Source organism: Kogia breviceps, chromosome 7 (genome assembly GCF_026419965.1).
Source record: "Kogia breviceps isolate mKogBre1 chromosome 7, mKogBre1 haplotype 1, whole genome shotgun sequence".
Taxonomy (NCBI): domain Eukaryota; kingdom Metazoa; phylum Chordata; class Mammalia; order Artiodactyla; family Physeteridae; genus Kogia; species Kogia breviceps.
In genome coordinates, this window is record NC_081316.1 from 37,541,849 (window position 1) to 37,554,800 (window position 12,952).

Sequence of the window (12,952 nt, forward strand, 5' to 3'; positions counted from 1 at the left end):
GGGTCTTTCCAGGGCAGCACCTCAGCGCACACCCAAGGCAGTTCAAACAGCATTTAGCATTCAGCCTGAAAAACACTGATCTGATGGCGCCACCTACTGACCAACCTGCCCTCACCAGCAGAGGCCTCACATGGGTGCTTAGATCAAACGGCTTCGTGCTGTATGTGTGAGTAAAATATCTTCCTGTCAACTCCAACATCTTAAGATTCTGTCCAGCTATGGAAATCAAAACAGTTCTTCTGATATAATGACATCTTCACAAATACTGAACAGCAGTAAACTCAACTGAATACTAAGCTGAATACTAACTAAATACCTCTGTAATTGAGGTTTTCAAACTACAGTGGAGTAACATGTTTGTTGATACTAATGTTGCAAATTTGAAATAATTCAATGTAAAAACTACCACATTTTAGGTGCAAAATTTGAAATAGTGCGAGTTTCTCACATTTTAAAAATTCATCAAGAAACACGATTTTTAAACTGTGTTTACTCCACTGCATGTAAGTTGGTAAATAAAAGTATCAGCCAGCCCTTTCAGTACCATGTCAACTACCATAGGATTTACCAGCCTTGGGACTTCTACAAGTGATAAAGTATTTTTGTGTCACATTATGATGTCATCCAAGCCTTTATTAAGTGGTGGTAGTAAGGCTAGTTCTTAAAAAGCTGCCCTCAAATCAATAATTATGAGACAAAGGTTAGATGTAATAAAATCTTTTGAAAAAAGTCAAATGCCCTCCATAGTATGCTGTGCCATTCATTTAGATTAAAGGAATCTGAAAAATATTAGAGATAATGCTCAGAAATAAAAAGCATCCTTAAAGTAAAAACATGCTATATAGTGAAGGGAGATGTATGCACTCTGAGATATGCCTCTCTCACTTTACATTTATTCCTATGAAAAAATATTCTTGACCTGAGTGTATGCACCTCCCTCATAAACAGTATTCTTTCTTTTCAAGTGTGTCATTACCAGAAAGAGAAATAACATAGAGCTAAAGGAATACGCTTAAAGGTACATGTCTATCTACCATACCCCTTCTTCTCTTACACTGTAAGGAAAGCAAGACTTTAATGTCTTCCTAGGGTCCTTCGAAGGGGAGAAAGGAACCTGGAAAGAGGTGGGAACATCAAAAATTGTAGAAAATGCCTCTTTCCCAATGGGAGCTATAAGTAACTATAAACCAAGAAGTAACCCCTATCCCCACTTCTAGCTGACTAGACTTGGCCTGGGCCCTGCTCCTCGAGTGATAAACCTATCCCTTAGATGAGTTTTTTTTTAAGCTACGGGCTGCCATCCATTAGTAGGTCATGAAAGAAAGAAATGGGCTATGACCAGCATTTGATAAAAAAGGAAATAGAATAGGATAAAACAACAAAATATCAGAGTAAAGCACATATTCAGATTATTGTTTTCTGAAACTTTTTTTCATATACGTTTTGGGTGGCAATGCAAATTTATTTTTACTGTGTACTGAAAATCACTGCCTTGGATAATAACACTGCACTGACCATTGCTGAGGAGGACACATTTCCTCCAGTATGCTTCCCGTGCAGGAGACCTTGGTACCCAGAAGATTTATTCATCACCTATAACTGCTGACCAAGTTAAAAGAACCATCGGACCTTGAAGAGAATCTCAAGGCAATACAACAAATTTTTATGGATCTAAATAAAACAGTAATTCATTATATTGTTTCCTTCCTATGAGTAATCAATACTAGACACCTGCTGTTTCCATAGTGTACTCTGAGATCATTTCCAGAATTCAGTAGATTTCCAACATTAAACATCTTCAACCAGGACCATTAAATGAATATGAATTTGACTTACTTTCCCTGGATCGCTTCTAGTAGCTAAATTTCTAACAATGGCATTAGTAATTTTTAAAAGCAAAATGAGATATGCACTTAAATGTAACCTGGAAGGATATCAGGAACAAATAAGATGAACCAAGTCACAAATATCCAAAAAACAGAACTCAGCAGAAAGACTGTTGGTAAGTACATAAGACTCTTATACCCGACTAAGAACCTAAAAGAAAAAAAGGATAAACATAGGTATTAGTGAAAATAAGCTCAAATCATATTAATTTTAGCTCTAAATCCCCTTAAGTAATAATAGTAATAATAATGATGCCCTCACATAACAACAACAGCTTTCACTGAGTGCTATGCGCCACTTTCCATGTGGTAACAGAGTTACACACCATCATCACCCCATTTTACATGTGAGAAAACTGAAGCACTGGGACCTCATAAAGTGAATGTTCTAGTTCCCATAATTAACTTATACATTATTCCATTCCCAATAACTTTATACTTTCAAATCTTTTTTTACTTCAATTGCAACATATTGTATTTCTTTCTTTTTTGGCATATCCTATTTTCAAATACTCCAAAATGCAAAAATAGAAATCCTTGGAGATTCACCTTCGCATTTAACAAGCTTTCTTCTAGAGGCTAGCAGTGTATTTTTGAAACATACAGATGCACACAACCTTGAGCACTTTCATCCTACAAACAGCTTGCAAAGCAGACCCTCGATGTAAAAAGACACATAAAGGCTAACAGTGACACTAGTCATCAAACACCAACCATCTCGCTTGGGTCAAAAGCAACTTGGAAGTCCACATATAACTTACTCAAACGTTTAATATTCTCGTTTCAAATGAAAAAAAATCTGTCTTTTACAATAAATACTAAATATAGTAAATCGGTGCCTGAATAGAGTTTACCTGGATCTACCTTAAAATTTATACCAGAAAAAAAAAGGTTGATGACAGATATTAATGGGTTTTTAAAAAGCTATCAAGATCATAAACACAATTATGATAAAATAATATTTGACAACAACTAAAGATCCCAAGCCTCAGGTCCCCAATATGCTGCCAGAATAGGCCAAATAGAGCCCATGTAATCTCCATGGCATGGCTTGTCTGAGATTTTACAGCAAAATATGTTTGACCCAATTAAGTGGTGCAGTGAACTACCTAGTTTGTAACAGCCTGCTACTACTGTTAGAAGTACTGTCTACTTCTAACAGGTACCTCATAGTAGCCTGGATCAATAAGCAACCTCCCATGGAGCCTAATAATAGTGGAAGTTTACAGCTGTTTACCTCCGTGAAATTGGGACTCTATAGAGTGGGAGAAACAAAAGCAGTTGCCATATGAATTTGTCTCCTATTTGAATAGTGTACATATGCTAAGCCTAGCATATGAAGCCCTCAACTCTCAAACAAAAGTTTCCATATAAATTTTTGTAATGTGAGTTTCTATTAAAACAAAATCTCAAATGCCCCTATCCTAGGTGAGTAGATACTGCCAGCCTTTGCTTTCTTTCTGGAAAAAAGAAAAAAGTGATGATTGTAATTTGGCTTAAAATTTATCTGAAGACCAAGTCAACCCAATTAGTGGAAAATAAATGAATATCTCTAACTTATAAGTTTTCTGAATAACAGACAATTTTAGGCATTTTGCTATTTTTCAGAAATCTGAACTTTTATTTAACATTTAAATTCATTTCCAGCCTACTGTCCTGCTCTTGAGTGATTAAGAGGTAAAATTCCTCTAATGCTTTGTTTTTTGTTATAACAAAAGCAACTCATGCTTATTCTACAAAATGCTGGTAATCAAAAGAAGGACACAGAAATACTCATAATCACACCCTGAAGAGAACAACACAGCACTTCCTTTCAGATTCTCTTTTATGGATCATCGTCGTTACATTTTCCTTTCAGTGACTGAAAATGTTCAACAGGAAAGACAAGTGTCCTGCTTGTATGAGCCTTACACTCCAGGAAACAGTGATTAAGTGCCATGAAGAAAATACAATGGGGTGATGCAGTACAGTCAGTCAGGCATGGCCTCTCTGAGGAGGGGACACTGGAACTGAGGCCTGACTGATGTCTCCTGCTATGCAACAATATGGTATCAGAACCCTTCAGACAGAGACACAAGCAAGAGCCAAGGCCCCGGGTGGGAATGAGCTTGATGTGTTTTAGAAACAGAAAGAAGGTTGGAGGGCAGTGAAGGGAAGAGATGATGTCAGAGGGGAAGGAATGAATTACATAATACCTCACATGCAAGGAGTTTGGGTGTCATTCTGAGAACAAGGAAAAGCCACTTGAGGGCTTTACATAAGGAGAAAAGACAGAAACTGGTTTGCCTTTTTAAAAGACCACCCTGATTGCCAAGTGAGGAGGAACTACAGGGGGGTAAGAGATGGAATCAGGAGACCAGTTGGGAGGCTTGCTCTAGGGTGCCAGCTGAGGAGAGGGAGAGAGCCTACCAGCTAGGGCAGAGCAGGAAGGACTTGGTAATGTGCTGAGTGGGGGAAGTGAGGAGAAAGGAAGAACAGAGGAGGATAGTAATCCAAGGATGGTACCCCTTATTCATGTGAGGAACTGGGTGCCATTCTACTGGGAAAGGGAGGTGAGAATAAGAGATTGGGGTGTGACATGATTATTGAGTACTGTGTGTCAGCCACTGTTCTAACCATTGTATTTGTATTAATGATGAGGCAGGCATTGTCACAATTATCATCCTCATTTTATAGATGAAGAAATCGAGGCACAGAGAGGAAAACCAACTGGCTCAAGGTCAGACTGTTATGTGGTAAAGCTTGACTTGAACCCAGGCAATCTTTATATATATCATGTATGAATATTTTCCTAAAAATAGAACCATACCATAGTTACTATTTTATAACTTCCTGTGATTTAATTAGGTTGTTTCAACTAAAAAACATTAAGAGCAAAAATAACTAGTTTATTAGTTTAGATTTAGAATCTAGATTTAGAATTTAGAATAGGAAAAAACAAAATTTCTGAAAAATGGGCAAAAATGCTTCAAGATGCAAAACAGTTACAAAAATCTCCCCATTATTCACTGAGATTAACAATTCAAAAAGTGAGCTAGGATATTTATTTTCCACCAATTGTCAATGCAGTTAAATTACTGGATTGACCAATTTGCTTTCAGTCAAATCATATGCCATCAAAGCTCTTCCCTCCCACCCTGAGGATGTTTCTACGTGATAAGTAACGTTCATAGTTCAATAAAAATCTGCAACTCCAGCTAATCAGCAATAGAAATAAGCACTCAAATTGGAAATGCTATAACCAGCCTTGCAAAGATTAATATACACACCTTGGAAACAAAGATGTCAGAAATAACAATACTATTAGAAGAAATCCTTTTAAAAGCCAAGAATCTGAATTGAAGTCCAATATGTATCCAACAGCCCACATGGTAATCACAGAAAGCATCAGCAGCAGGAAGAGCTATTAAGAGATTCAGAATTTTAGAACTTTATGGATTTTACCTCCTAAGTATCTAATAATAATTAGTTCAATAAAAAAACTACCTCCTAAATATACAGTAACAATTAATACAACAGCAGAACACAGAATTTTTCTTCAAAATTGCAGACTGATAAATCTGAAGTTTGAGAAATTACAAATCTTGGAAACAATCTTTTCAAAGCCTTACATTAGTAAAATGTTGCTTAAACATGTTTTGTTTTGCTTTCTTCCACTCCAAGAAATGGCGATCTTTTAAGAAAAGTGTTAATGATAGCTGACATTTAAAAAAATGATTTCTTTCAAACAGTATTATATGTCAGAAGGCATAAAGCAAGACAAAGAGACCACACAAAAATCAATACACCCAAGATTCAACGAAGAGAGTATAAGAGTTCCAACCTGGGCACTGGATGGTGCCATCCCCTAATAAAGAAGGTTAGAAGGAACAAGTTTGAATTTTGTTTAGGGCACATGGAATTGTAGATGCCTATGGACGTCTAGGAGATAGCCAGGAGTCAGTCAGAAAAGCAGGCCTACCACACAGGAGAAAACCGGGTGTTCATCAGTATACAGGTGGGAAAGCCAGGAATGAAGAGCATCCTGAGGACTGTGTGCAGGTAGAAAGGGGCAGAATCTTGGCCATCGGAAACACTCAAGGGTAAAAAAGGTAAGTCCCAAAAGGTAAGTAAGTAAGAGTGATCAGTATGACCAGAAAGGCAGGATGAGAACCAGAAGAAAGGTTCCAGTAAAGCCAGGGGAGAGAGCTTCAAGAAGGGAGTAGTGGGCTTCCCTGGCGGCGTAGTGGTTGAGAGTCCGCCTGCCGATGCAGGGGACACGGGTTCGTGCCTCAGTCCGGGAAGATCCCACATGCCGCAGAGCGGCTGGGTCCGTGAGCCATGGCCACTGAGCCTGTGTGTCCAGAGCCTGTGCTCCGCAACGGGAGAGGCCACAACAGTGAGAGGTCCCCGTACCACAAAAAAAAAAAAAAAAAAAAAAAAAAGAAGGGAGTTCTGTGTCAAATGTCACATGGAGGCCAAAGACTTAAACATATCCTCAGGATGCTAATAATTCGGGTTTATTCTGCAAAGTTAAAAGAATGAAGCATTGACAAACCAACAGTGTGGCTATCTGCATTGAAGCCAGGCACCACATCTGTACAATGCAATCCCTTAAGTGCAATATACATGACCTTGGAAGTAAGCAGGGCTCGTGCAACAGCAAAGGGAGAAAATATATTCTGCCCTATCTTCTTCAATCTTTACTTCCCTAAGCCACATTCTGAGGATGGATAATTTCAAATGATATGAAATCTTTAATATGCTTCTAATTCTAATTTGCATGATAACACAAAGTGAGCAAGTCTAGATTTTTTTTTTAAAAAAGGTAAACTTGGAATCTATAAGCAACATAATCTCAGAACAGAAATAACAATTAAATGTGGATCTCAACATTTTAACCCCAGATACAATACTCAAAGATGAGCCACACTATTTCCTCATTCAACAAATATTCCAGTACATACCATATGCTGGGCACTGTTCGAGGCACTTAGGGGCACATTGATGAATTTAAGGTCTTTCTCTCACGGGGCCTAAATTCTAGCAGGGGAAGACAGACAAATGTACTAACTGAATTTTATAGTATATAAAAAGCTGGATGGAAACCATTGTAAGGACTTTGGCTTTTATTCCGGGAGAAAGTGGGAGACATCATAGGATTCTGAGCAGATGAATGATAGTGTCTGACTTACATTTTAAGATTCACCTGGCTGCTCTGTTGAGAAGACACTAGAGGTGAGTAGAGGCAGGGAGATGTTAGACAGCTGCAGAAATCCACATGAAAGATAATGGTGGCTGGACCAAAATGCCATGGTAAAGTGATGAGAAGGGTCAGATTCTGGATATATACTGAGGGCAGAACTAGGCAATATGTTTTCCTGATGGAGTGGATACATGATATGACAGAGAAAAGGCAAAGATAACTGGAGAGCGGGAGTTGCCACCTACTGAGATGGAGAAAGCTGTAGATGGAACAGTTAGGGACAGTGGGGAGGAGAGATCAGGAGCTCAGTTTTGGATGTTATGTTGATGTCTATTGGACGGTGAACTGGACAAATCAAGGTAGCTGGATATACAAGTATGGAAAGGTCTGAACTAGAGATAACTTTGAGAGTTGTCAACATAGAGACAGCATTTAAAGCCATGGAAGTGCATGAAATCACGAAGGGAATGACGAGACAGAACAGAGGTCCAAGGACAAAACACTGGGGCACTCTACCAATAAAGGGGAGGAGAGGGCTTCCCTGGTGGCGCAGCGGTTGAGAATCCGCCTGCCGATGCAGGAGACACGGGTTCGTGCCCTGGTCCGGGAAGATCCCACATGCCGCGGAGCGACTGAGCCCGTGAGCCATGGCCGCTGGGCCTGCGCGTCCGGAGCCTGTGCTCCGCAATGGGAGAGGCCACAACAGTGAGAGGCCCGCATACGGCAAAAAAAAAAAAAAAAAAAAAAAAAAAAAAAAAAAAAAAAGGGGAGGAGAGAGCAGAGGAGATGGCAAAGGAGACTGAGGAGTAACCGTTACCTTCTTTTTCTCTCCCTCCACATACCTAAATGCAAAATTGGTGTAGTATTCATGACGACCCTCTGCATAGAAATCCCATGCCTATTAATCTAGAATCATCATGAAGGTATAATGACTAATTATTATTTGATAAGACGATGCTATCATATATGAAAACGTTAAATAGTGAAATCAATTCAATACCCCATTTTAATAATTTTAATTATATTCTCTATTACCACTTAGATTTTGTTGGCAAAGAAAGGACCAACAATAAATTGCCAATAAAAGTGCCAAATTTCCAACTGTGGGTTATGGAATGTGTAGGAAAGATATAATCAGCAGATATAATGCAGCACTAGGCCAACTCCCTGGTTTCCCCTGATACCTTAAAAAGCAAAAACAAATGAACAAAACAGTTCTTATAGCCCACAGAATAGGCCCCGAATGAAAGTACCTCACATTTCTGCAGCCACCTCCAAAGTCTGAAATTTTTATTGGCTCGCATTTTGGCCTCTGTTTTTAGCATATGAATAATGAGCCGATTTTTGTTTTGCAGAGCCATATCAAGAGGGGTTTCTCCCTAAAAAAAAAGAAAAAGTTCAATTATATTTTTGATATATCAATACCATAGACGCTAAACATTTTAAAAAACTCACCAGAATCACAGACTCACTGTATTTATTCCAAGGGTAGCCAACTTTATTGTTTATACTTATCTTGTGGTAACTGAAAACATATGTATAGCTTATCTTTATGCTAATTTATCAGTCTTCTAACTCAAGATATAATAAATTAAGGGAGATAAACACCTGGTCATACCTTAACATTTCGGATATCCAGGCTAGCACCAGCTTCCAAGAGTTTATCAATGGCATTAACATTTCCTGCTGCAATTGCCCAGTGAAGTGGAGTGTTTTGGTGTATTTTATCAACTACATTGAGAGAGGGATTAAACTTTAAGAGAAATCCAGTTGGTTCTGGCCTGTCTCAAAACAATAAAATACCAAGAGATATTAGATAGCTGAATGATTTGAAGGGTAAATGTAAACAATGAAACTGTTTGCTAATGTATCAATGAACCAATCAGTAAGTATTCTGAAAAGTGAGGAACTTCTCTGTGTAGAGTTCCATTCTAGGTGCTAATACTGGAGAGTTCCCACCCCAAGAGACATCTATTAAGTGATAGTCTACTATATAATGTAATTTTAACATCAATACTGTGGAATAACTGCTTTTGTTTTTCAAATTTTTACTTTCATGTTGCTGTTCTATTGGTTAACATTTTTTTTAAACTTAACTTTGGTCAACATTATATGCTATGTTATTTATCCAATTAAAAAATTAAATGTACAACATTATATTTGAGGAGATAAACCAAAAGCTAACTTCACATTCTCACTCCAACCAATTATTGAATAAAGTGGTATAAATAATGTCCTAAAATATTTGTTTACCATAGAAAGTTATGGACTTGAAAGCAGAATTCAATGAAATATTTTTACTTCATCGTCAACACCTTCCCTTCATTTATGACTACTCAAGAGATTCCTTTAATAAAACAATACTCTACTTATTCTATCAAGATTTTTAAACACTATACCTGACTTTACAGTTACCAGCAAAGATGACAAAATGCTTTTTGACAAAATTCTACCCCAGCCCCACCTCTACATGAGCTAAAAGGAAATGGCATCAGAACTAACTCAGTTCCTAGGGGAGACATCTTAAGTAAAAGCAGAATCAGAAATTAAGTACAACGTTGGAAACGAAACTGGTACAGAGCAAACTGTAGCATGTATTTGAATAGAAGAATAACAGAAGTTGGACAACATGGTGATCAATAATCACAAGCGATGATCAGTAATCACAATATGGTGATCAATAATCACAAAAACTTAAATATGTAAATAACTGATATGAACATATAAACATACTATTTTCATAGAACAGTTATAATTAGTATTTTCAGAGCAGTCAACAATGTCAGAGAACCTCAAAATTTATTGTTTTCTGGAAAGTATATTTCTCATCTACATTTCAAATTATGAGAGCATTTAAACCTGTAGCCATTCTTGAAAAATGTAAACTAAGAAATGTACATTATGTTAATAAGTATATGCTATGGAATCTCTACCTGTTCTGTAAGGAAATTTTTTTTCTTATTAGTAGCTTTCAAACTTTTCCCCGAAGCTACCAGAAAACAGAAAATTTACTTCAATGGTGCTTTTCTAACTACAACTACATTAAAAGTCCATATCACAGTCACAAGATGGAAAATCTTACTTTCTTCCTCAGAATGTTGTGTCATCTTACAAAGACTAAGATACTTAAATTGCTGGATCAAGAGTCAGAATAAGGCAATTCAATTAAACTCACTTACCCAAGTACTTTGTGAGCTGATAACATGAGAGGTGTCTGCCCATTTACATCTGTCATATTCACACTCTGTTCAAAAAGAAGAGTCAATCAGCCTAATTGTAAACACAGTCAAGATTCTATCTCCTCTCTTAGTAGAAGTATCTCTTTAATATATTCAACACCACTAGTGTGTCTATAAGAAGGATTCAAATATCATTTGAATAAAAGAATGTTCTGCTTCACATCCTTAGGGTTAAAATCCATTGATTCCTACAAAACATTTTTAAAGGGAAAATCTGAATATATGATTTTAAATGTTGTATGCTGTGAGTGGAAGAGAGCTAAGGGAAAGAGAAAAATGTTGATAAACACCATCAAATATGAGACAGTAGAGACCTTAGAAGTCACTTAGTTTAGACTTTAAGCAACACATTAATTCATACTATCCCCTCTTACACAAAGTCAACCAGTCTCTACTTAAAGACTTCCAGTAATAGTGAACTCTTGATCTTCTGAGGCAACTTGCAATTTTGAACTTATGTTTCAAAGAGTAAAATATGAAAAGTTCTTTTTTATTTTCTAGAATATAGAGAAAAAGGGAAATCATACCTCCAAGAAGATATGCTTCTTTTAATAAAATGGACCCAGATTTGAGGTATATGATACCTCAACCAAGCCAAAAAAAAAAAAAAGAGTCAATTACTGAATATTCTTATGGGCCTTGGAGGAATAAGCCCAAAGAGAAGCAGAAAAGATGACTCGTCATTCAGCTTTCCAAAATGAGACCCAGGAAGTTATAACTACTCTACTTGAGTTGACTACGTCTAAGAGAAAGTGCTTATTTAAAGAGAACACAATCATCCCAATAGCATTTGTGCAAAAATGTTTCCATGCCTGTTACAGACGAGACTACTGATATATAAACTACTTGCTACCACAAAGCATATCCTAGGCAAGTAGAGCTGACAGTGAAACTCCCACTGCCAGCAACCTATAATTTAACCAGTGCCATAAATGGATGCCTCTTAAGGCAAGCCATTTTTCATGGAATTACTTTAGGGAACAATAAGAAACATACATTCAAATTGGTCTCCACTTGGACTTAAATAATGCAAGCAAATGATGGGTTAATTTAGTGATCTGACTACCATTTCCACATTCAATAAGAAGAAAAATACAGGCTTTGAAGTCATGTTTTTGAAAAACTCTGCAAATTACTGGGATCATAAGGAAAACTATTATAGGCTTACAAGTTTCAGAAACATCTATTATATGTTACTGAGCTAAATGACCTATCTTTTTTGCTCCAATGAAGCTGGAAAAGCAGTATTCAATAGCTAGACTTACTGAGGCTAGTATTTGAATATTTGGATATCTGTAATTTCTACTTTAAAAATGAGGGCAGGGCTTCTCTGGTGGCGCAGTGGTTGAGAGTCCGCCTGCCGATGCAGGGGATACGGGTTCGTGCCTTGGTCCGGGAGGATCCTGCGTGCCGCAGAGCGGCTGGGCCCGTGAGCCATGGCCGCTGGGCCTGCGCATCCGGGGTCTGTGCTCCTCAACGGGAGAGGCCACAACAATGAGAGGCCCGCATACCGCAAAAAAAAAAAAAAAATGAGGGCAGAAAAGAAAAATGAGGACAGACTACTAGTAATCATCCTCTGAATCCCTTCAGATTTACAATCGCTGGAGTACAAGAAACGTTTCAAAACATACCTGTCCTTTTGAGATGAGATATGCTATAACGGGCATGTGTTGAAATAACACTGCCAGGTGGATGCTGCTGAATCCCTCTCCATCGATAAGAGTGGGGTCTGCACCATACTGCAGTAATAATATGACCATAGGTAAATGCCCTTGTCTGGAAAGAAAGGATAAAAATTATACTGTATTCTGTCGCGCAAAAAAGAGAAAAATTCAGGGAGAAACCAATGTTCCTAAGACATGAAGGATTTTGGTTAGATTTTAAAGAGTACTGCCTAACAATACACAGATTTTTAAAACACTGGAGATTCTCTAAATGTCTTTTACATAGATGCTCCAAACTTAAACTATCTGGGTGGTCCTTCTTCAGTACAGGTAATAAACTTAATAACCTCCCAATCTACCTTAAATCTTATGTGTAAGATTACTACCATGTGTAATTTTACATAACTAATGATAAAAATGAAAATTAAAAACCACTTAGACTTTACTGCTGCTATTTTAAAAACAAAAAATAATCATGAAGCAGATATGCCACAGCGTAACATTCACAGACTGCAGGTATACTGTGATCATCTTTTTCTTAGAAACTACATATTTTTCTTTGAATATGGCTCATTTCTCTGTAAAGCACAGTACCTCAGTAGCTTAACAGGGGGAAGAGCTAACTCCAGATTCCTCAAAATTCTTGGCTATGGAGAAAAGATTCAATTCCTTGCCTTAAATGAACAATTATTCACTTCACTTTCAGGTTCATATCAATCCCACCAACCACAGAGAGAATGGAGTTAAAATGAAAGATGAAACCTAAGTGTCCATCAACAGATGAATGGATAAAGAAGATGTGGCACATATATACAATGGAATATTACTCAGCCATAAATAGAAATGAAACTGAGTTATTGTAATGAGGTGGATAGACCTGGAGTCTGTCATACAGAGTGAAGTAAGTCAGAAGGAGAAAAACAAATACCGTATGCTAACACATATATATGGAATCTAAGAAAAAAAATGTCATGAAGA

The 12,952-nt window shown here is 37.4% G+C and overlaps 1 protein-coding gene across 3 annotated transcripts in view; it reads right to left on the minus strand.

Annotated features, from left to right (window-relative positions):
- Window positions 1–12,952, minus strand: part of ZDHHC13 (zinc finger DHHC-type palmitoyltransferase 13) — a 52,460-nt gene that overhangs the window by 16,136 nt on the left and 23,372 nt on the right. For 2 of the 3 annotated variants that reach the window (XM_067038104.1, XM_067038107.1), the window contains 6 exons: window positions 11,942–12,086; window positions 10,251–10,315; window positions 8,690–8,852; window positions 8,325–8,450; window positions 5,156–5,289; window positions 1,925–2,037 (listed from right to left, as the gene is read on the minus strand). In XM_067038104.1, the coding sequence (XP_066894205.1) occupies window positions 1,925–2,037; window positions 5,156–5,289; window positions 8,325–8,450; window positions 8,690–8,852; window positions 10,251–10,315; window positions 11,942–12,086 (746 nt within the window). The remainder of the gene's footprint in view (window positions 1–1,924; window positions 2,038–5,155; window positions 5,290–8,324; window positions 8,451–8,689; window positions 8,853–10,250; window positions 10,316–11,941; window positions 12,087–12,952) is intronic. The other variant, XM_067038105.1, reaches the window with a different exon arrangement.